The sequence below is a fragment of the Pteropus medius genome, unplaced genomic scaffold (assembly GCF_902729225.1).
Source record: "Pteropus medius unplaced genomic scaffold, Ma_sr-lr_union100, whole genome shotgun sequence".
Classification (NCBI taxonomy): domain Eukaryota; kingdom Metazoa; phylum Chordata; class Mammalia; order Chiroptera; family Pteropodidae; genus Pteropus; species Pteropus medius.
In genome coordinates, this window is record NW_024349505.1 from 1,231,794 (window position 1) to 1,256,676 (window position 24,883).

General features: G+C 34.4%; 1 protein-coding gene and 1 pseudogene across 6 annotated transcripts in view; one reads left to right on the forward strand and one right to left on the reverse strand.

Moving 5' to 3' along the window:
• The window catches only part of ARHGAP42 (Rho GTPase activating protein 42), a 229,197-nt gene that overhangs the window by 37,499 nt on the left and 166,815 nt on the right, over positions 1-24,883 (reverse strand). For 3 of the 6 annotated variants that reach the window (XM_039881976.1, XM_039881975.1, XM_039881980.1), the window contains 5 exons: positions 18,409-18,519; positions 9,013-9,117; positions 6,973-7,102; positions 2,253-2,353; positions 380-489 (listed from right to left, as the gene is read on the reverse strand). In XM_039881976.1, coding sequence (XP_039737910.1) covers positions 380-489; positions 2,253-2,353; positions 6,973-7,102; positions 9,013-9,117; positions 18,409-18,519 — 557 coding nt within the window. The remainder of the gene's footprint in view (positions 1-379; positions 490-2,252; positions 2,354-6,972; positions 7,103-9,012; positions 9,118-18,408; positions 18,520-24,883) is intronic. The other 3 variants (XM_039881978.1, XM_039881981.1, XM_039881977.1) reach the window with 2 other exon arrangements.
• Positions 19,794-19,902, forward strand: LOC120618157 (uncharacterized; annotated as a pseudogene).

The following is a 24,883-nucleotide window of genomic DNA, read 5'->3' on the forward strand; positions in this document are numbered from 1 at the left end:
GTCATATTACTCCTTGGGAGCAAAGCCACCAGGCTTCATAAGTCTACAAACAGGCTGACCCAGAAACTGTGAACAATGTCATCAGACTCCTTCAGTGGATGGGGACCCCAAGCCCACGACATGTATTTTCCTCTAATGCAGTCATTCATATTGATTTTCCAGATTCTTCTTTGAGTGATGTTACTTTTACTAGCATTCTGTGTTTGGTTTAGTTTTTCGAAAGCATCGTATAATATTTGTTGAATGTATATGTGAAAGAATGAAATAAACATGTATACTGTTTTCAAAAAGAGATTGAAAAACAAGCCCTTGTATGTTGTTCATATTTAAATCTAAACATAAAAATAACTAAATGTAAAGTAAAAAGAAAAGGTCAAACCTTTCAACTACTTCTATGTCAAAGCAGAATCGTTTGTCAATTGAATCAGTCTTTCGCCGGATACAAGATTTTAATTTAAACATTTCTGGTGAGCTAGTAACAAGACCATTCTGAAACAAGAAGGGGAATATTGATACAATGACAAGGTAAATTGAAAAAATATTAAATACGCCATCTAAAGTTGCTGCACTGAAATGTAAACTTAGAGTACAGGTTATATAAAAAGGTCTTAATCACACCCTGTCTTATAAAGACTTTCTGCCTAATGTTAACTGCCCAATTATAATGTACTCAACTGTTTGTCGATAAATTAATTGCATTTACATGCTTTATCCAAAGAATTCTGTGATACGCCTAATACCCTTCAACATATTTACTTTTAATGTTAACTTACACTATGATGTACATGTCTTAGGACTTTGGATTTAGAAAAGTTGTGAAATGTCAGAGTTACAGTAATATCAGAATTAGATATCCAGAATGTTTGTCAGGATATAACACTTACTCTGAATCGAAATTCCCTAGATTGCTAAAAGATTACTATTGTGTGTATGTCTTGTTGTTAGCGCCTCATAGTTTTAAATGATAGCTGACTCAAAGTCTCAAGAGAGCTACTAAAATAAACTTCTAGTATATACCTGCTATGATGTTATTGTTATCAAACGTACCATGTGATTGCTTTGCTGGTAATCAACTGCTACTCTGCTACTAAAACTAAAACTCTTTGGACAGGATTTCACATAAGCTCAATAAATAAGAATCTTCTTCTCTACCTGAGATGTCAATCAATTTGAAGGGAATTTTTACCTAATGTCTGATTTATTGTCTATAATTGCAAATCTGATAGATTTATTAACAGGACTTTGGCTTGGTCTGCTTGTTATAAGTTCACTGACTGTCACATTAAGTTGACTTTCTGGCAATCTCTTTTCTTATGGAACTTTTAGAATAGAAACTAGGCATAATTAAAGCATTTAATGACTTCTCATGATAATGGCAATCTAAGGTTTCTTTTTCTTTGGCATGTTCTCCTTTATTTTATGTCTCTCCATTTGAATTATTAGACTCTAAGGAATGCCCAAGCACAATAAGTTTCAATTAATGTATTTTGAGTATGCGTCTAAGTTAGATTAACATTTATTTGCTGTGACTTATACCACAAATTAACTTGGGCGAGTCCCTTACTTTCTACCATCTTGATTTTCTAATCTGTTTAAAGATTATTTAGTCCGGCCTTATTTTAAGTACACTATGTTCCGTATTGTTCGCTAGCCATGCGACACAATCAGTGATCAATTTACTTTTGGGGTAAATGAGCACTGATAGATTTCTTCTGAAACTTTGTTGGCCAGCATTTGAGTAAACAGTGAAGATGATGAAAAGGTTTGCAAAGGCAAAAGCAGCCTCCCACAGAGGCCACCTAGGGGAAAGATGCACAATCCTTAGGCCTGGTGCAGCCACTGATAGTCCCTACTGGGCTACGGGCCAAGCAACAGCACAGACAGTAAGAGATGACACCTCAGTAGTCTACTTAAAAATCTCTACATTTAATTTAACTGCTTATAAACATTCCATGGCCAAGGTAAAAGAAAATCCTGGCTACTCTTTTTAAGTCATCGAGGTCAATTAAGTGAGAAAAACTTTTTGACCTTTCGATTTTTTTAAATTGTGTACATGTTTGTCAGAAAAGCAAGCACATGCGATTTTTTTGTTTTACTTCCATTTTTTTATCTTTCTTTTTATTATGGTAACATTAACAAAATTCAAAAAGTTTCAAGTGTACAATTCAACAGTAAGTCATATATATAGCATTGTGTGCTACTTTCATTTTTTAAATAATGAGCTCAGTTAAAAACAAAAAACAAAAACTCACCATTTTCCCACTGGATTTCATTTCTGAAACACTCATGGTGAATGTTTTACTTCCTTTATCATATGTACAATAATGTTTAATCCATGTAAAACCAAGTGGTCCTAATGTAAGGAAAGAAACAGTACAATTAACAAATGATTTCGTATCTAAGTTCATACAGGTTCTGATCCTGTGATACACAATTGAGTATTTCCATAGACCATATAAATTTTGGAACTTTTACTGTGAATGAGAAAAGCCAGTATGGTAGTGTATCTTGAACTCAAACAATTTGGTTTTCTTCGCAGCTCCGACACTATGAAGTCTGAAGAATCCCTACACTTAGTTCAACCTTATAAACATTCCATGGCCAAGGTAAGAGGTACTTTTGATCTGAACTTCAGTTATTTCCTCAGTAAAAGTGGTATCCTAATATCTCATAGAAGTAGGAAGAATAAGAAGTTAACAGTCTGAGTTATTGTAACTGGTCTCCTTGCCCTCCATTCTTGAAACTGCCAGAGATACCCTGCTAAAAATTTAGCCAGCTCATTTCACCCCTTTGTGCAAATCCCCCCAGCGGTTTCCCACATCACTCCAGATAAAACCGAAAGTGCCTATTACTATCCACAAGGCCCCACCTACTCTGGTCTCTCATTATCAGTCTCACCTCACATCTTATCACCTTTTGTCTCATATACTCTGCTGTAGCTACCCTGGCCCCTTTGCTGACCCTTGGACATAGTGAATGCACTTCTACCCAAGGGCATTTGCACTTGCTGTTCCTCCAGCCTGAACTATTATTCCTTCAGACATCTGCATGACTTGCTCTGTCACTTCCTGAATTCAGGCCTTTTCCTACATGTCACCTTTTTAATATTGCCTTTCCTGTTGAGATATCTTACAACTCAACACTTTGTCTTAATACTTCTCATCTTTCTTGCTTTACTTTCTTTTAGCAGTTATCACTGTCTAAAATAAGATATATGTTACCAATTTATCCTATTTATTGTCTGTCTGTCACTACACTCTAAGGTTCTAAGAGCAGGAAAGTATGACGTTCTGCCGACTGGTATATTCTTAATCCTTAGAATAGGGCCAGACATATAGCTGTCACTCAATACATAATTGACAAAAAATGAAGGAATGAATTTTCTCTAAGACTTTATTGACCTTGGAGTTATTTCCTTTTATCATTAATCTGAAAAAAAATGTGAATTCAAGTAACTCTCCTTAAAATGAAATTAATTTTCACTATTTATATTGAAAGCTATATAAGTATAATGCTCACTTTCTTTTTTTCCCATAAATACTGTGCAACACTTTCCTAGAGCACACCACATTATTGTTTTATATTCTCCAGAAACTGGATGCTACTGCTTCACCAGGACATAGGAATGCATCGTGGGTTCAATTTTTTCATGACCAAGGCGGGAGACCTTCAGTTTTCCCACAGGGAAGCCAATTATCCTGCATCCAAATGTCATAGAGGCTGAGTGGGTTTTAAAAGGAGTTTGTTTTCTATATAGCTTATCCATCTAGGTCCCATCTTGCTTGACACCTGGATTTTTCTAGCAACAATTATGTACAATATTATTGCTGCCTTGGTTTCATAACCATATATTTAAAAACAAGAAATGGAAGTGTAAAAGTGCACCTCTTCAGAAGTGTTTCATGAGCCATTGCAATTTTTTTTCTGTACATTTGGTGTCATGGTTTTAATACTTAGACGACTCCAGGTTTTAAAATTACAGGGCACAGCTATACACTTTGTAATCACAAAAGATTATTGCAATTAACTTTAGTTCTGTTTTGGGAACATGTTATACTATAATACTTAACAGTACTTGGTAATTCTGCTACACGTGGTGTAAAATACTTAAAGGCTTAGAGCTGATTAGCGGAAAGTGGCTGGATGAAAATCCTCATAGCAACTTTACTACTTAGGAATTTATGATGCAATATTAGCCATATTTTAAATAAAGCTGCTGCAATGCTCTGATGACATTTTAGACCCAAGTTGTTTTTTCCTGCCTTCATCATAAGTTCAGAACCTCAAGCATTTAATCTTCAAGTCTGCAGCACACAGATGCTGCTTTCTTTAAAGTGTTCCTGGAACTAGGCCAGGACAGATGTTCTTAGACTAGCAATTCTGAAATCCCTAAAAAAAGTCTGGGAAAATTAAAATTTATTATGCTCTTAAGTTGCAAAATAAAACAAATTTAATCATCTTAACCCAGTAATCATCTCAGGTCGTTGAGATGTTTGCAGGATGGGAGGAAATTAACATTCACTGAATACCTACTAAGTGCCAAAATTTTACCTAAGAAGTCTTTAAGTCAGACATTATAAATATCATTTTACATATAATAAAGCCTAAGAGCTGCAAATGGTACAAATTTCTTCACTAAGTAAGGCATTATGACCGGAGTTCTTTTCAGAGGAATATTTCTTAAGAGCTGTTTTAAGAATTAAATGAGATAAATATAAATTACAGAGTAGTAAGGGCTCATGGTAAGCATAGTACTATGCACCACTACTGATAAGAGACATTTTGCATATATTATCTCTAATTCTTGCAATATTATTACAAGATACACATAAATACCCTTATTTTATAAAGGAGGAGACAGAGCTCACTTTGTCTGACCAGAATCACCGAGTTAATAAGTGGAAAGCAAGAAATTCCAACATAGTTCTCACTTTGGAACCCATGCTATTCCTGGTTAAACTGAAGTCTATGAGAATGCGATCTAATGTATGTCTAGAGGTGGATAACATAAAAACCACATCTCTAAATAAGGTGGAGCTCTGTGTCCAAACTGCAATGATCTACTACTGCCCCATCACATCTATCTCCATTTATCACTCAATTTACAGCTCTGATATTTACTATTGATCACTGGTTGCTAACTGTATGAGTCTTGTGCCTTCCACTATAGAATAAACACCCTGAAGCCATATTCTTTATCTCATTTTCTGTTCCCCACAGAACTTAATCACTCAGTGATAGCAACAGTGCAATCGATATGTCTTCATGGACTGGGTAACTTTTTGTATTATAAATGCTTTCAAAAATTGCAAGTGGAAAGGGGCTTTAAATATTTGTCCCTCAAATAATTCCAAAAGCATATAAATCCATTCGTTTTTCTTTTTCAATTCCTGGGGAAAGGGAAGGGGGAATGACAGTGAATGGAGAAAGAAAGGAGACAGGGATTAATTACACTGGGGCACGAGAGCACTTTTGAAGGTGATGAATATGTTCCACATGTTGATTGTGGTGATGGTGTCACAGGTGCATACATGTGGCAAAACTTCTAAAATTGTACATTTTAAACATGTGCAACTTATTATATGTCAATTGTACTTCACTAAAGCTGTAAAAATAATGCAGGCAGACAGAGAAAATCGAGATGGAAAGTGTCTTGAGAACAGAAAGACAACAGCAAAAAAGAGGATGCTAAAAGGAGAGTGAGCATCTGACTGTGAGAGCCTCAAACGCCACATACTGCTAAAAAGCCATCACAACAGGGGCATTAGAGTTATCATTTCAAAGTCTGAAAACAGACTGGTCAACGTAGTTATGAGAAAGAAAATCCCAGAACCCCGATCTCTTGAGCCAGCAGTCCTCTACGATCTAGTCCATGCAGTAGCAAATGTCTGCCTAGTCTGTTAGACCAAATCATTATTTGCTTGTATATGACCAACCAACAAGTGATCATCACCCTACACATGTCAAATATAAAATGAGTTGACAGTTTAGTGATTATGTTGCACTATGTCTGAAATCTCTAGTTTCCCCATCTCAAACTCATTAACTATGATATCTTACTAAACAAAACAACTTCATTCACCTATTGTCTACTGTCAGGGAAACTTCATAGTAGTGCTATTCCATGTGGTTTGTGAGTCTCATTAAGTAAAGAAAATACAGAAAGTGAGAATAAGCATTTCAAAACTTTTATACCAAATTGACATTGCTGCAAAATCCAAGCACATGTTTTTGTTTTTGTTTTGTTTTTTGTTTTTTTAATTTCTTTTTTTACAAACACACAGGTCTGTGATGGATTGGAAATAAAAACAATTGTTCCCTCACCACAAAGACTATGAGAATGATGCTATAGGGCATATCTTATTTGAATTAGAGAGTTAATTTAGTCCTGCAGAAAGGACCCGAGTTATACAAATTTGAATGGCTTTTTATTAATTATTGTGAAAAAGATTTCTTAGTGTGAGGCAATTATAAGAGTGCTCTATTGGGCCTGATGCTCATTTCCCAATCTCAGGAAATAAAAGGGTGCCAATCTGACATTACATAATTGCCAATTTTACTCCTGAAAATTGACAAAACACAAAATTCAATGAAATAATGCTGCTGGAGGGGAAAACTATTATCATAGTCACCAGGATGATTTATTCTGATAAACGCTTTGATTTTAATTTTCCATCAAACTTTAAATTGAGATTAGATCTCACAATTAAATTCTAAAACTTATGTTACTGTATCATCAGCAAAAGATCGTAAGTTCCAAGTTCAACAATATACCAACTTTAGAGATCCTGATGATGAAATGTGAAAATACTTCATCACTCTGGTGGTGATGATGACAGAGCAGATTAAATCTGATAAAGATGTAAGGGATTTCATTCTTCCTACTTGAAGGAAAAAGCACTAACCACATCACATCTCACGAAAACAGAATGTTAACCATAAGAGACATTAAGTTATGTCTTTGTAACTCACGTTTTTCCTGGACATAAAGATAGCCTTCCATTGTCCACTGGCTGGGTGGTCTGTAATCTTGGTTGGCAGATTTCATCCTTTGCATCAATCGCTCTACCTCTTGTCGAGTACTTTCAAAATTATTCCTTGTCTTAAGTAAACAGAAATAACAATTTCATTCGTTCTTTCCTACCAGTTTTAGAGAACTTCCAGCCCAAAGTTTCAAAACTGCAAACTGCGCAAAGGAGAACCTTGATTCTTTCAGCGCTACTCATCCATGTCCGTGATCCTCTATGTTGAGTCCTATGGCTGATATCGAATGATTTTGGGGAAACTTTCCTACATGATCTTTTGCATGTTTCTCTTTGAATCTGTGTGTTTCTTCCTATTTCCCACTCTAACATTATTACTTAGCATCTGATAATATGTAATATTTATTAAATAGAATTTTATAATCACTAATATCTAAGGAAAAAAAGCAGATACATAGTAACTTATATTTCCTTTGGGGAATGAAAACAAATTAAATTCACATACTTTTGATACATGTGGGACTTGATGAAAAGAGTTCATCATTTTTATTCCAAACACTTTTGAAGAAATATCACTTAGCTTGGTTTCCAGAAATCCTAATACAGTTCACGAGGTCAGTATATTAATTAACTCACAGAAAATAAATAGGTTTCCAAGTTCTAACTTCTATTGTAAGAACTAGTTTGCTCACATTACAGCAAGTTTACTTAAGATGTAAAAAGCATCTTTTCTCTATGAAAACCTCTTTCGCATTCAAGCCACATTATCTCAACAATACACATTTGAAAACATAAAAATCATCACCACCTAACTCTAAGATATTGTTATGGCCCCTAATAAAAGAATTGAATTTTCTTAATTGTCACTTTTGCTACTATTCTCTTTTCAATGTAGGGATCAGAATTTTTTCCTATTCCTGTTCTCAAATCCCAGGAATCTTAATACGATCACATTTAATATAAAAATAAATCATAAAAATACTTTAGCTTTTATAATTTTTCCCTTTAATATTTATTGAAAAAGCCCAAATGCATTCCATATTGAAAAACAATGGAATGAATTACATGTGAAATCGATTCTGCTATAAAATCTAGGTTAAATAAAAAGCTAAAGCTCAAAACACGAGGAGAATAAATCCAATGACATATTTCTCATGGGATACTCCAGCTTCCTAGCTCTACTGATTGGACATCTCCACAATGGCAAAAATCAAATTCGCAGTGAAAGCCAAGCTTTTTATCGAAAATTAAGTGAGAGCTTTCCAAGTTATTTTGGCTACAGAGTACTACATGGGGTTTCAGAAATAACTTCATTTATACAAAACTTCGAACAATAAGAACTTCATTATTTATCAAGTTTGATAATATAGAAATAGATTGGCTTTTTTTTTGTTTTTTAATATAAGTAGTGTTCAGCATCTGCAAATCAGAATTTGTATAACTATTTAATCAGATACCAAACGGAAAGATAAGACAACTTTACAAAATAAGCACTTGCAGAAATAGATAGGATATTTGTAAATAATTCTCATTTAAGCTTTAAAACAGTTATTTTTAATATTCAAACCATGTTTAATTTGAAAATATCTGAAAATAATGTCAGATATATACAATTTCACATAGGGATGGGACTTTAGAGTGCTAAAGTACAACCTTCATTTCATAAAAATAGAAATGCTGCCCTCTCAGAAAATAAAACTTGCCTAAGTTCACCCAGTGAAGTAATGAGAAAATTGAATAAAAGGCAAAAGTTTCCAAACTTCCAGGTGCCTACACCTCAGTATTATTTAATTTTATGAAATTTTCTAGTACACTTGTTTTTAAACATTAATATTAGCTCTTTCCTGGTGTATTTTCAACAGCAGCTAGAAAACAAAATCAAATAAATTTATAATGTGGCTTTTCTAAATTAGTGAGGTTTTATTATACTTAGATAAGTTTGGAAAGACTCCAAGGTCTGGCTTGGTAAAAACTTAGTTGCGCTATGATCATCACTAAGGAGATGCAGTGAGAACAGGTACAGTCTTACATTCTGCAAGTTGAACTGCAGCTGTTGTTTATATGGTGCAAATTCCTGGGCGAGTTCATATCCCTCATGGTAAAATGTAAACAGACCCTGAAGGAATGACAAAAGCTGCAAAAATAAAGAGATAAAAAAAAAGAAGCCATGAAAACGTGTTTTTAAAAAATGACCATCAAATATAACAAAGTGGGGCAATTATATTTCATTCTAATGCCTCAGCTAATATAATTTCAATCTCTTTGACAAAGCAGAGACTAAAATTATGGATGTGAAGCAGAAGTCACAAAAGCTAATTTTCACTTCCTTTTTCAGTAGACAATGATCTGATTTTTGAGTCTTGTCATGGACAGCTGTCATGTTAACTACTTTAACATTCAAACACATTGCAGAAATATCCAGGAGAGATCATTAATGGAGAAAGACCAAAGGAACATAGGATCTACTCTAGAAAAAATTCTAACCGAAACAGGGAGATATAACCTGTGAAGTGAGAAAGACTAAACCAGTAAATTAGAGATAAAACGAGCCAATGGAAGGAATTAGGATTTGTCTAGATGAAATTAAGAAAAATATCACTAGGTGGCAGTACTGATTTGAGTATTTGACATAACATTTTGACAAGGAGTGGGAATAATTCAAAATTGAAGAGTTGAGCAAAAACATGGAGACAGATATAGATCTTTCATAAGAGTTAAAGTAAAACATTCTTTAGAAAACCACAATTTCTATATTCCTAGCCGAATACCAAATTCATGTGTGCTTATTTATAATGTTCTGATTCATCCAATAAGAGTGGCTCTCCATGGAGCTACACACACAGTTGTTGATATAAAATAAGTTATAACTGAAAATTTGTTTAAACTTTTTCATTTAATTCACTGGGATTTTACTCTACAGTCTTGTCCACCAATTCACTCTCTTCCTCAACCTCTTCCAACAATAAAGGTAAAAAATATTTTTGAAAACTGGTAATGGTTTTTTGATTCAAATAGCATAATATGTCTGTAAACTATTATTTTAAATTAAGGAAGAAACATAATTTGAAATCATTTTTGCATGTAAATAACATCCAGGCACTACTTCTGTCTGGGGAAGCAAGGGGACTGAGGTAAGCATCAATTGCTATGTGCATTATGATTTCCAACAAACAACTGCTTGTTCTATCTGAAAATAATAACCTAAGGTTTTCTTCCTATAACAAGTCAACTTCTTCCAATATAATGTCCATTTCAGAAAGCATATACTTTTAAATTGGTTTTGTTATATTTTAAAAACTTTCCTTTTCTGGTTTAACAGTTCCTGACAATGTGTCAGAATGCATCACTGGTCAATTTTAGAATTTTACTGTCAACTTTACATCAACTGAAAATTATCAAAACTAGTCAATAATCCTTTATTAAAATGATGCTATGATATATTTGTCGAATTGCCAATAATTTCAAATATATAATCTGCATATACTGGGGCCCAATTAAAAAGAACTGTGGTTTAAAATGGGGTTAGAAATACCTTTAATTAGCTGGGGCTTGGATATGTAGGTTTAGAAGTTTTCAGAGACAAAATAAGAAAATACTTTTGAAGTATAAAGAGAACACTAGTGTTCTAAATATCCAAATAATTGTTAAGAAGTTGTTAAAAGGAGTACTGTTTCACGTTTAATGTCCATAATCAGTCTAAAATTAAACTGTCTTATGAATTGGATGCCACACAAGGAACACGCTATTCTAATATCATCCTAAGTATAAAAAATTCAGTTAAACTTATAAAAAAGATACTTTAAGATATCTGTAATTATAGAATACCCAATTCCCTGAGGTCCATAATTCCACTGGCATCTTCTAACAGAATTCAGATGCACTAAGTAGCAGATAAATGTTTTAACTTCACAGTTATGCAGGGCATCCACTAGGGAATGTACAATTCCTTGGAAGGTACAGAAAAAATACATACGAAGAACCCACAACTTTTCCTTTTGTCTCACACCTATTTTGGAAGCAGGTTTGGGGAAAGTTTTATAATAAAGACAACGTGCATGAAATAACTGCCTCTAGATGGTAGCAAAGTTAAACGTTTCTTAAGTTTGAATACATTCTGGTTCATTTCATTCACAACAAATTCCATGATGCTAAGTTAAGGGAACTTAATAAGACAGCCTGAATCTTGAAGAATTGCATTTCTCACGTGTCATTTTCTTTGTTCAGTCTGCCCGAGTGTGTGGATCATTGTGGTAAAAAACTACTATGTCTCGACTTAAACTAATCCTGCCTTTAATATAATAACAACTACAAACTACTAGAGAGACAGATTAAGTTTTAATATTAAGAAAGTCAGTCACTTTTATCATCAGGAAAAAAAATCATATAGCACTTTATTATTATCAAGGGTTTTAGAATCAAATTACGTTCTGTCACTCCAATAACCTGACCAACTGTGAAAATTATTACTGCATTTACAGGTAAGTAATCATTTCCAGAACCCATCACAAGTCAGCAAAGGTTCAAATGTTCATAATTTCCCAGCCCATTCATAAGTCAGCAGGTTTCAAACCTTAAGGGCTCACAGTTACCAGTGATACTGTGACTGGCAGAGAAAAGTGAGAAAAAGGGTTGGGCTAGCATGGAAGTGAGGGCAAGAACCACAGAGCAATTGATGCAGTGATTCCAGATGACTGTTGCCTAAACTAAGCAGAACGACTGGAACGAAAAGGCTCTTAAGAAAATCCTAACGAATCTGCTAAAAAAAACTACCAAAACTAATAAACAAGTTCAGAAACAGTGCAGGACACAAAATCAATATACAAAAATCAATTATATTTCTAAACCTTGTAATGAACAATCTGAAAATGAAACTGAAAAACTATTCAATTTACAATAACTTCAAGAAAATAAAATACTTAGGAATACATTCTTTAAAAAGAAGTACAAAATTAATAGTTTGAAAAGTACAAAACATTGTTGAAAGAAATTAAAGAAGGTCGAAATAAAAGGAAAATATTTCACATTCATAGATTGGAAAGACTTAATATTGTTAAGACAGCAATATTCCCCAAGCTGATGTGCACACCAGAGGCCCAGTTGATTTCTTTGTAATAATTGACAAGCTAATTCTAACATTCATATGGAATTGAATACTGAAACAAACATAAACCAGTAAAAACAAGCTCAAAAAACAAAGTAGTTGACTCACATGCCTCAATTTCAAAACTTAATACAAAGCAATGGTAATCGACACAGTGTGATACTAGCACAATGATAGTTTTATAAATCAGTGAAAGATAATTGAGAGTCTAAGAATAAACCCACACACCTATGGTCAACTTATTTTCAACAAGGGTACCAAGACCGTATAATGAGTAAAGAATAGTCTTTTCAACAAATGGATTCTTTGAGCCCTGGATAGCACATGCAAAACAATAAAGTTGGATCCCCTACTTCACACCATAGGTAAAAATTAACTAAAAATGGGTGAATTGTTTGATATGTGAAATACATTCCAATGAGGCTATTTTTAAATAAAATAAACAAACACTTCCCATACACAGAGCACCATGATACACTAAAAGAAATCAAAAGCAAGGTGGCAATTTTCACACTGTACATGTGTTGGACCTGTGAGCTAAAACCTGTAATCTTTGCTATTCCTTACTTGGAAGAAACTTAGTGAGATAAATATCTTAGAGAACAGCCTCAAAATGACTATGAAATGCTTTAAGTCTAATGCATAAGTGCTGAGAGGAGTTTACTGAGTAGAAATGAGTGGGCATCAAAATCTAACCAAATAAGGGAGAAAACTGAAAATAAAGGAGAGCCAAGGATAGAAAGAGGTTGATCAACTGTAGCCTGGGCACATGTTTAAAATAGGATGACCAAAAAAAAAAGGATGGAAGAACAAATAAATTAACAGATTCGATTAATTTTTAAAAAGCCAAAACTTTTTGAAAGTCGTGTCTGTATAATATTGCCTCAGCAGTGAAGAATCACTGGAGTTCCTGAAGGCGTTATTTCTAAGCGTTCAAAAGGATGGAATTTCAGGTAAATTCTAGAAAGTAAACTCCAGTGGTAAAGGAAGATAGCAATTAAGAATAAAGGTCAGCCTATCTTCTCAGCTGGACAGGAATGAGGATGAGAGTATCGCCAACAAGGTGATTAAAGTCCAGCAGAAGCCACCTTGAGACCAGGCCTTTCCAAGACTGATTTCTAAAATGAAGTTCAAGATGAATCAGCCAAATGAACAAAATGTATTTTTCTTACTTTTCCAAAATTTTTTCACTAACTACTATTACAAATTTCAGATTTTTAACAAAAGTATCTAGAACTGAATAAAAGGGTCAATATGGATTTTAAGGCCTATGACCTAAAGAGAGCTTTATTATTTAATTTTAAAAGAATGATTGCACTTAGGTTTTCAGATAGAAATTTAACCTTTAGTCCTACAGTTTATAAAAAACTGACACTGTCTTATCTGCTTACTTTGATTTACCCTCACTTAAATTTTCTGTATTAAAGCTAACCAATCATATTGAAAAAGAATACAAAAAGGTTTAACTTTCAAGACTTCTAGGTCTATATACTATCCGATATATATTTAATTATTATATTAGCAAGTTTTAATTACCAAGTAGCTCTTGTTCAGTGTCAAAATTAGCCAACCTTTTTTAGAGAATCCAAAAAGTATTTTATAGTATATTTCATGATATAATAAGCTAGAGCTAAAGCATACTAAGCAAATTGAGTCAAATTTTCTTCAGCTAATGATTTAAAATTAAATTTAGGAGACTAAGGGAAGAGTATGAAAAGCAGTCTGTTTTAGTTTTTATATAATGGTTTATTTTCATTTCTATATTATTTTTAAATGTAATACAAAAAGACCATAGTGAAGTCTAAAAAGAATACTCTAATATGAAAATGCTCCTACAGAATTTAGATGTATATTTTGAAATGTTAAAAATTTTAAATGTGTTTTTGAAAAGTTGCTCTGGCTTTGAAGCCACACTCATAAATGGATTCATCATTTCTAGTGGTCATGGTCCACGAGGGAGATCACACAGTTGATACCTTACTGATGCTAACCATGCACCAGGCACTTGCTCTCCACATTACTCGTACTAATTGAGCCTCACCACAATCCTGGGGACTACGTATAAATTTTACTCCTAATTTACAAATAAAAACCTGAGGCACAGAGTTTGAAAATGTACTAAAATTGCACAGCTATAAGGTTGGAGCCAAATTCCATCTTATTCCCACTCAGCCATTGTACCTCTCTACATGGAAAGTGGTTGGTCAACAGTGGACTGGGGAGACAACTTGTAAAACGAAATGATGAAAGAAGAAGGGAAGAACAAATGAATGAATGGGCAGGTATGTGGCATTGATTCAATTACCTTCACCAAAGTAAAGGTCAACCTCTTATTTTATTCTAAGAAATTAAAATAGCTTTACGATACAATTTTATGGGTCATCCATTTTGTTTGGTCAGAGCAAATATTGCGAGGGACTAATTTTTGTCATCAAGTAGCCAATAAGGCAGTAAATAGAACTATACAGTGACTTCAGATTTGTGTTCCAAATTTCTGGCTTTCCCCCTATTTAGGTTTCTGACCTCAGACAACTATCTATCTTTCTGTGACTTAACTTCCTCATCTGGAAGGATAACAACTATGTAATAATAAAATGTTGTGGAGTTTATGTGAGATAACATGAAGAAAACAGCTCCCAGTAGCTGCTCACAAAACATCAGTCCCAACTAAGTGTGCTCAAAGGATGGAATAAAAACATACACAAACTATAGCTGAATGAGCCATAAGAGAATTATAAGATTCTTTGTTTTCTGAGCTGCAAACTTGCATGCACCATAATATACTTGTGACACACTAGGGCTAAAACTCTCTTATGTAAGCTGCTCATGTTCAGTTAACTTCTCAATCTTTTTCTCCTAATCTCGCAAAATTCTCATAAACTCCAGGCAACTCTGAGAAGTAGCAGGATTATACAATCAGGAAGTCAGGAGATGATGTTTCTCCCCTCTTATCTCTTTTTCCCCCAATTACAGACCTGAACTGTTAACCTTGTTGGCAAATTTGAGAGGATGAGGTCTAGCACCATTCAACAGAAACGTAATGTGAATCACAAATCCAAACCAATGTGAAACTTTAAATTTTCCAGCAGCCACATTTAAAAAACTATTTTTAAGGCAAGTGAAATTAATTTTAGTATTTTATTTAATATATCAAAAATACTATTATTTCAACATGTAACCAATATAAAAGAGGTATTAACAAGACAACTTTTTTTTTTTGCACTAAACCTTTGCAATCTAATATTGATTTCACACTCATGGTACACCTTAGTCTAGATTAGCCTACTCTCAAATGCTCTATAACCACACATGAGTAGTTGCTACCATACAGGATAGTGCAGGTCTAGAGATCACCAGACAGCTACAATAACTTTCTCTGCAAAATGTGATAAACTGCAAACAAACAAACAAATAAAAGATGGTTATTAAAATTATACAGCTAATGAAAAATTGAGTTTAAAAAGCTGACTTACAATATACTTTAAAAATATAACAGTTTATTATTTAAAATGTGTAAATGAGCCTTTTTTTCTATGTTTTAGACACAGCTTTTCCTTGAAATAATGACACCGTAGGAATATTTATTTCTAATATCGCCTGAATACTCTGCAGAAGTTCTGTCACAAGTACTAGGAGCTTGACATTAATTGAAACAATGTAAAATTTTCTCATATGATCATCATAATGAATGTTATTTAATGCAAATCACCAGGACTATTTATATTACTTACTTGATATCTTACATCTTAATGAAAAAAGTCACATCCCTAGAGGATTTTGCTTTACTCTAATGCTTGTTAAATAAATCGGGGCTAAACTAGAATAGATTGCCAGATTTCTGTAATATAAAACAGTAATGCGGCAGGAATTGGATTTCTGCAGAATAAAAACTGCAAAGATATTAAAGTATCCCCATGTGTGTTTTTTTTGGTTGTTGTTGTTTTTTGTTTTTTTGTCTATAGCTCCTGGGAGTTTTGTTTTTGAAATTTTAAAAACGTTTTTCTTTCAAATTAATTTGTAAATGCATAACCCAAAGAGCGACATGCCATGCCCATGTTTCATTGCTCCCATTTCTATTCTCCTCATTATTGAAATGGAAATTAAGTAAAACCCCATGGAAGAGACTTTGCGGCTAGAAACGAGAACGAGACTAAACTGACAGTACTATTTGGTTTGGCCAGACATTCTAATAGGAAAAATACAGCAGCCGAAAAAACATTTTGGAAGGAGGACAAATTTAACATTAATTTTGACTGTGGTGTCAGGAGAAAGGTATGCATTACAGAAGATTTTTCAGACCATCCCACTTTGGGATACAGTAGACAGAAGGAAGAAAACTCCTTCAATTAAAGGAGTTTCCACTTCTCTGCACGTATTATCACAGGAATTAAAAAATTCTTATCGCTCCTTCTGGTACCTGTGAGCAAACGATTTCACAATCTTCTCCCTATATACTTGATGTCATCTGACAGAATGGTCTAGTTCACTGTTTGCAGACAGGATGGGCCATAAAAGAGGCTTAGACAGGGAAACAGGACACCTGCATGCCCCTCCAGAAGCAAGACAGGTATTACAGATGTGAAAGGATTATTCCAGATGTGAAAAGATCATTCCAAGTGTGCGGAAGAACAGTGCAGCAAATGAGCATAGTATCTGAAGGGAATGGGGACAGGTAAGGAAGCAGTATGAAGGAAGACTATCAGAATTATCAGGAGTACGCTACAGTTTAGTGTCAAGAAGAAGTAAAATTCAGAAATCCCAAGAAGCAGCCCCTTAGAAGGAAGTTTGCCAGCAAGTAGAAAGGCTTCAAAAACCATGGTAGGAGATCACCAGACAGCTACAATCACTTTCTATGTAAAATGTGAATAAATTGCAAAGAGGCAGGAATTAGTCCATGAGAAGGGGGTAGAAATTCTAAGTATTGGTCATCTTCCTAGACTAGGGGTTGTTAGGCTGATCCAGTTGCCTATGAAGCCCAGATGAGTTTCAGAAGACCCCCTAAAAAATGTTTAATCAGATCCTCAAAGTGTCTATTAAATAGAAGTTACCAATTTATTCTAAGGGTTTAAGGGCTTAGCTGTTTGGCAAAGAGAACTTTAAGTTAAGACTGTCAACCCAAACAAAAGGTAAAAGTTAAATCCCCAAGCCTGCGTGTAGTTTCCAGTTCCTTAAGTCCCTCTGGCTGAAGGGTTGGTCTTATAAACCTGTGGAGTGGCCAGTTTACAGGAGAAAGTCAGGTGGCTCCAGCAGAAGGGAGAGGAGTGACACAGAGGTACTGGGAGTGATAACTCTTTCCGGCCTCTGCTCTGTCTGTTTCCTTTCATTTTTAGGGAATCACTGACAGGTTCCACCAGGAAGTAAGTTTTGTCAAATATGTTTTACACCTTGTCTTTCTTTCCCTTTTCTCCATCACTCCACTAAGATAGGAACACGGTATTTTCTTAAGATAAATAGATTTTTTTTTACAAACTGACATAGGAAGAACATCACAGCTTAAATTATAGTTGATTACTTACACATTTTACTATCGCTGTCCTCTCATCTCATGGGAATTGAACATTATAAATTAACAAAAGATTATCTCGACTATAGAACTTTTAGTCATTACAGATGATGCCTCATAAAGGTGCCTCCTTAGCCAATATTGTGACATTAGGGTATTACTTGGGGAAAAATACTAAGAAAATGAAGTAAGCTTATAAAGACCAGCCACCTGTTCTTTTCTGTAATGCGGTTTACATTAGGGAATCTATTACTTTTTACACTGACTTAGGAAAATAAATGACTTCACTGGAAAGTCAGGCAGATCCCAGCCTTGCAAGGAAGTGGGGTGGAACAAAGGGAGAAATACAGCCTTATGTTCTTCCTTTACCTGAAGGTTTGGTAAATGGGTCACTTTAGTGGTGAGGTGTATTTTCTTAGGTATATGTAATGCACGCCTTTTTATTTTTAATTTTAGCTTTTTGAAATCAATACTTTTTTTAGAGCAGTTTTAGGTTTACAGAAAAACTGAGCAGAAATTACAATGTTCCCATATATCTCCTTAGTCCCTGTACACACCGTTTCCTGTTATTAATATCTTGTATTAGTGTGGTACCTTTGTTACAGACGCTAATCCAATATTAATACATCATTATTTAAGTCCACAGTTTACATCAAGATTCACTTTGTGTTATGAACTCTAATAATGTAAACTATTCACCCCCTCCTCCATTCTGCCCCCCTCTTTTTACTTTAAAAAATCATAATTTTCAACAGGAAAAGTGCAATTTTTTTTCATAGGACATACTAGACTTAGTTTTTTACAGGGAAACTAAAACTTACCGGTTCAACAAATTCAAACTTCTTTTTTTCTTGAACTTCTTGAATTTTAAAGACATATTCTAGTGATGCTTCATAGAAGTTTTGATGCTCTCGGTCAATCTGTGTATCTGCCTAAAGGGCACAAAGGCAAATCATGACACACGGAGTAATTACTGATGGTTCTATGTGGGACAGGGACTCAAATGCTGTTCTACTCTGAAACTTTTATTAAAAATTACGTTCTGTCGGAAGTTTTTATATAGCAGTTATTATGTCCTTGGAATAAAGAGACTAGGAAAACACAGTCCTTGCCCATAAGAGCTTATAGTGTATGGGGTAAGAGGGGGGAAAAATACCAAACAAGTAGACAACATTCATTACATTTTTAAAAATAATATAGAAGAGGTATATAAATATATTTGAAAATCTCTGGGATCATAGAAAATGAGTCTTAAGTTCTGGGAGAAAACGGTGGTGGTTTGAGTTGAATTCTAAGATGAATAACTGGCAGTAAGTAGTCAAAAATTTTAAAAAGGGTTACTCCCATGAAAAAGTAAAGAGACATGACAGTTTGATAGAGTCTGTTGACAGAGAAAGTGGAGCAAAGCAGGGAAAAGTAAAGCTGGCATCACACCATAAAAGTTCTTGAACACTGTATAACAAATCTGCATTTTAATTGAGAAAGAGTCATCTGAGAATATTAAGCAGGAGAGAGCCACATCATTAGGTAATGTCTTAGGAAGATAATACTGATAGCAGAGCCAAAAAAATTCTATGGTTTTAACCTAATGATTCATGCTCCATCAATGTCATGCACATTTGTGCTACATGACTGCAGAAAGATTCTACTGATAAAGTGTGGGAAAAGTATTGAGATAATTTCATTTCTTTTTGCATTGCCTCTTCTCCCCTCTTCTATACCCACTACATCCTTGGATGCCCTCTTTTAAACTGACTTTGGTTTAATAGAGAGGCGTGAGTTCACTTTTCTTGCCCAATTTCACACTCCTTATGCCAGCTGAGATTACTAAAAGCAGATGAAAAAAATGGGCTCTCGGTAATGCTAAGTATCCTCCAGCAACAGTTTGGGAATAGAATATTACTTTGGAGCCATTTTACAATAATTTCACAAACAAAAGCTTAAAAAAAAAGATAAAATTAAATTTGCTGGCTTGGACATCATAGTATCTTAAAACTTCATTTGAAACACCTTTAAAAATAATTATACTTACTATGCATTTATTTATATAATTAAAAATAGGTCAATATTATTAGCAACTCCATAGGGGTTTTCAAAGTTGAGAATTCTAAGTTTCTGAACTAATATACGAAAGAACATATAAGTCAGGTAGGAAATTTGAACCAGAAGCTTTTCAGCTTCCAAAGATTGTTTAAGAAAGATACAAGTCTATGGCCATGCTACCCTGATCCTGTCTGATCTCGGAAGCTAAGCAGGGTCAGGCCTGGTCAGTACTTGGATGGGAGACCACCTAGGAAGACCAGGTGCTGTAGGCATAAAAAAAAAATTTAAAAAAACGATACACATATCAACAAAAAGACAATTAGTATTCCATACAAATCATATATATTTTCTTCTTACCACCGCTTAGAGGAACATACTATTTATAGAATGAATGATAAGGAGGTATAGTTAGTGGTATGCTAATAAATCTTTAACAACTGGCTTTCTTGGGGAAAGCCTGATTTGAAGAATCTGCTGGTTTTGGTGGTGTAAATACTTCCAAAACAGCCAGTTCCAAACCACAAACCCAACATCACTGAATGAGGGAGGTAGATGAGAAAATTGGCTCTCCAAGAGAAAGCTCCAGTATACCACTGGGTGTAAAAGATACAAGAATATTTTTAGTCTCAGAGATAACATTCTAGTCCACATGTTATTTCTGAAGGTTTTATTTACTTTAAAAGATAACATCATTGTGTTGACTAGCACATGGGAACAATCAAGAATGTTGAGACACTTTTAGAGCATAAATGATTATTTTCAGTCAACAAAGCTGTGCAGAAAGAGCACAGCCGGCATGGATGCTATCCACTGAAAGGCCTGCTTACGAGGCTGGCCTTTGGCTGGCATCTGGGAATGTTAACTTTGAGAGCATTCCCAGCACCCTAACTGATAAAAGTAGCACACTATGCCAAAACTGTTTGGGTAAACAATATGGTTTACTTCAAACACCTGCTTCCCTTCTGGGAGTTTGGAATTTGGGTAGAAGCAGAAAGTGCCTATGTGACCAGCTCCCAATAAAAACCATGGACACTCAGTTTATCATGAGTTTCTAATAGACAACATTTCACACGTTTTAACGACTCATTGCTGCGGGAATTAAATGTGTCCTGTGTGTTCCCACTGGGAAATGACTCTTGGAAGCTTTTACCCGGTTTCCCCCAGACTTCGCCCTATGCATCCTTTGCTGATTTTTCTTTATAACCTTTCATTGTGATATATCATAGCCATGAGTCCTCCTAGCAAGTCACCAAATCTGGGAGTAGTTTGGGGGACTTCTAACACAAGAGAATTAAGTCATGTCCTCAGAAACTTATTTCCCATGCACAATCCCATCTTATCTCAGGGCAGAGGTGGTGAGTGATGGGGGCGGAGGTGGGGGGTGAGGGGGGACAAAGAGGATGAAAGAAAAATAATCCCCCTTGTTATTTAGCAGTTATAGATATTTTCCATCACCTCTAATCAAGATGATTTTGATATACCAAATCTGCTTTAAAAGGTCATCTAGAATGCACAGTGATTAAAGAACAGTTTAATTCCTTTTCAGTACAAGATTTAGGAAGACATTCTTTGACTCCCTTTAGTACCTGAGCTCATAGTGTGTGGTTCACCAGCAGACATTTGTTTATATACACATTAGCAAGTGTTACTTTTTGTTTTGAACTAGATAAGGAAGATAACCATATAATTTACTGTCCAAACTCTTTAAACTGAAAGAGATTACTACTAATAATTATGCCAAAACACCAGGTATAAACTGTTATTTACACAGCAAATAGTAAAGTTAACCTACTAAGAAACAAAGTTAACAGGAAAACCAGTGGAGTAGGGGGAGATGAAAAGAGAAGAGTTTGAGTGAGGGAATAGGGTCCAGAAAAGTTATGCTTTGGAAGATCAAAAGGTTTTGTTTGAAACAGTTTGAAATGAGAGAATGAGTGCACACTTCATCTCCTAGACACTGCAAAAGCTTGAGGAAGATATTGACAAGATCAAAGCAGAATTTTAAGAAGATTAACGTGAGGATGGTATAGAACATAGTGATTAAATTGTGTGGCTGAGTGCATGTCACTATAAGGAGATCTCTTATTTATTAAGGGCAAAGGTGTGTGTATCTCTCAGTAGGCAGAGAAGCTGAAAGATGTATGAGAAACGAGGGGGAACAAAGTCTAAAACAATTTTGATACAAGAAATACCAGCATTAACAGAAAGAAAGAAGCAAGAGCAAATTTGAGAAAATGTTGAGGTATGAGATTTCACATGTGTCACTAAGAAGTGGTAAAGTCCTGGGCAGTGGAAAGATGGTCAGGCATGATGAAATCATGACCTGAGAAACACTCATCAAGATGTTAGAAATGGTATGGTAACAGTAGAGATGTTAGGGACATAAATTGAAGAGTAACAGAGGTAAAGGGTAGAATCAAAGAGATTCCCTTCATTCAGGAGGTAGAGATAAGAGGAATCTGTTCGAAGCATATTTAGTGATACGTGGAAATCCAAATTCTTGGATTCTAAAAGAAATTCTTTTTCCCTTCCTTTTTTTATAATTATAAAAGTATTACATATTCATTATTATAAGTTTATTAGATAATAAGAACTGTAATCCCACTGTTAATATTTTGACATGTAACACACACAAACTTATTTTAAACAAACCTGAATAATACTGTACATACTATTTCATTTAAACTTTGGTTTTTTTTGCACTTAAGCTAATATTTCCCAATGTCTTTAAGTGATTTTCCCAATAAAATTTTTTACAGCCATATCACATTTCATTTTTGATCAAGCTTTATACGTATACTTACCTTAATCATTCTTTTGTGTCATTTCACGTTTCTAAATTTTTGCATTGTTAATAACTCTTGGTTCAATATATTTATATAATTTATTTTTTATGTTCATTTCTGATCATTTCTATTGGGTTAATTCCTGCCAATAGAAATCATTTCAACTATCTTGCACATTTAAAATTTGTTAAAATATGTCATCAAATTTACTTCAAGAATGATTGAATGATTTTATGTTTCTACCAGAAAAGCAAAAGTGTGTTCAGGTTCCCATACCATCACTTACAGTGGATATTACCTTTTAATAAATTAAACTAACTTCATATTGCTATCAATTTGTGATACATGTGACACTGAAACTTACAATATTCACCACTGTTTATATTTCTTTTTTGATGAAATGCCCATATTCTTAGCCCATATTCAATTGAAGACTTTTATCTTTTTCACACTGATTTGCAAACGCATCTTGTTTATAAGAGATCCTATGTTATAATGCTGTAATCCTATGCTATATGCTATATAAATTCCCCAATGCTTTGTCTTTTAATTTGATTTAATATCTTATGAAATAGACATTGTTTTTATGCATTCTGGTCTTTCTACGTTCCCTTTATGATCTCTTCCTCTTATTTTATGCTTAGAAAGAAATGATCTAATCATATATTAAATATTACTTCTTTTCATCTACTGCAAAGTCTATAATCTTGACAACTCTAATTCCAATTTTGTTTACTCCAATGATCCATCTAAGTGATGGCTTTGGAGCTTTAGCAACACAAGTGATCCCTAGTTCGGTCTTGGAAATGTGGAGCCACTTACTTTCTATGATCAAAAAGAACAAGGAGTCAGGTAAGAAGGCACAGAGGGGTCTGAGAACTTAGTAAGTTTGATGCTGACAGAGGATGAGAGCTGCGCTAGATAGGGACAGATAACTTTTGATGTCATGTCACAAAATTAAATATGTGTGTGACAGTATCTCCCTATAACAGGTTGATTCCTGGAAGTGAGGAGAAAAGAAAAACCAAGCCACATTTTTCTTTGTCTACATTATGTGCTCTGAGGAGCTGCTATGGTTGTGTTGTGGGCTGTGCCTTCTGGAAAAGAAGTACGTGCATGTGAATGAAGAGGGGCAATTGGAGGACATTATTAACCATGTTATAGGTTTGTCCAGCCTCCAACTAAATACAGAACCAGAATGGATATTTTATTTTACCACAGCCTAAGGGATTGAGGGCCACTAACAAGCAAAGTATTAAATATTGAGCTAGGTCGTCAGAGAAAATTAAAGCATATCCTCTAGAGCAGGGGTCTTCAATGGGCTGCATCAGGCATTAGATTCTCATAGGCGCACTGGTCCCTGGTGCCAAAAAGGTTGGGGAACATTGCTCTTGAGGACATTCAAATTTAAATAAAGTTAGCATTTGTCCATGAGTGGCCTCTTATATTCATCAAGAACCTGATGAACCTAAAACCCTTTTTAGAGACTAAAAACTACCCTCGATTTTGAGGTCTTCAGTTTTTAAAATGACAACTGACTATGGCACTTGGAGATAATTATGGGAGCTTTTCTGCATGTGACTTCAACTATAGACCGCATTCTCTCTTAGGTTTATTCTAATGCAATATGTTTAGAGAGAAATGTTTAAAGAGCATTTAAGAAGTTTGGAATAGATGAATACAATATTAAATCTGCATGGAACCACAATAACCCCAAATAGCCAAAACAATCTTGAGAAAGAAGAACAAAGCTGGAGGCATCATGCTCCTTAATTTAAAACTATGTTACAAAGCTATGGTGTATAAAACAGTATGGTGCGGCATAAAAACAGAAATAGACTAATGGAACAGAATACAGAGCACAGAAGTACACCCATGCCTATATGGTCGATAAATTTATGACAAAGGAGACAACAGTATACAATTAGGAAAGAACAGCCTTTCAGTGAATGGTATCAGGAAAAAAATGGACAGGTATGTGTGAAAGAATGAATCTCGACTCCTATCTTATGTTGTACCAAAAATGAACTCAAAATGGATTGAAGACTTTAACGTAACACCTGAAAACCATAAAATGCCTAGAAGAAAACATAGGTGGTAAGCTCCTTAACATAGATCTTGGTGGTGATTTATTTAAAGTCCTACACCAAAAGCAAAAGCAACAAAAGCAAAAATAAATGAGACTATATCAAAATAAAAAGCTTCTGCACAGCAAAGGAAATAATCAACAAAATAAAAAGGCAATATACTGAAAGAAAGTATTTGCAAATCATATCCATTAAGGGACTAATATCCAAAAATATATAAAGAACTGATATAACTCAACAGCAAAAAAGTAAACGGTCCTATTAAAAATGGACAAAAGATATGAATAGACATTTTTCCAAAGAAGACATACACAAGGCCAATACCTGAAAAGATGCTCAGCATCACTTATCATCAGGGAAATGCAAATCAAAACCACAAT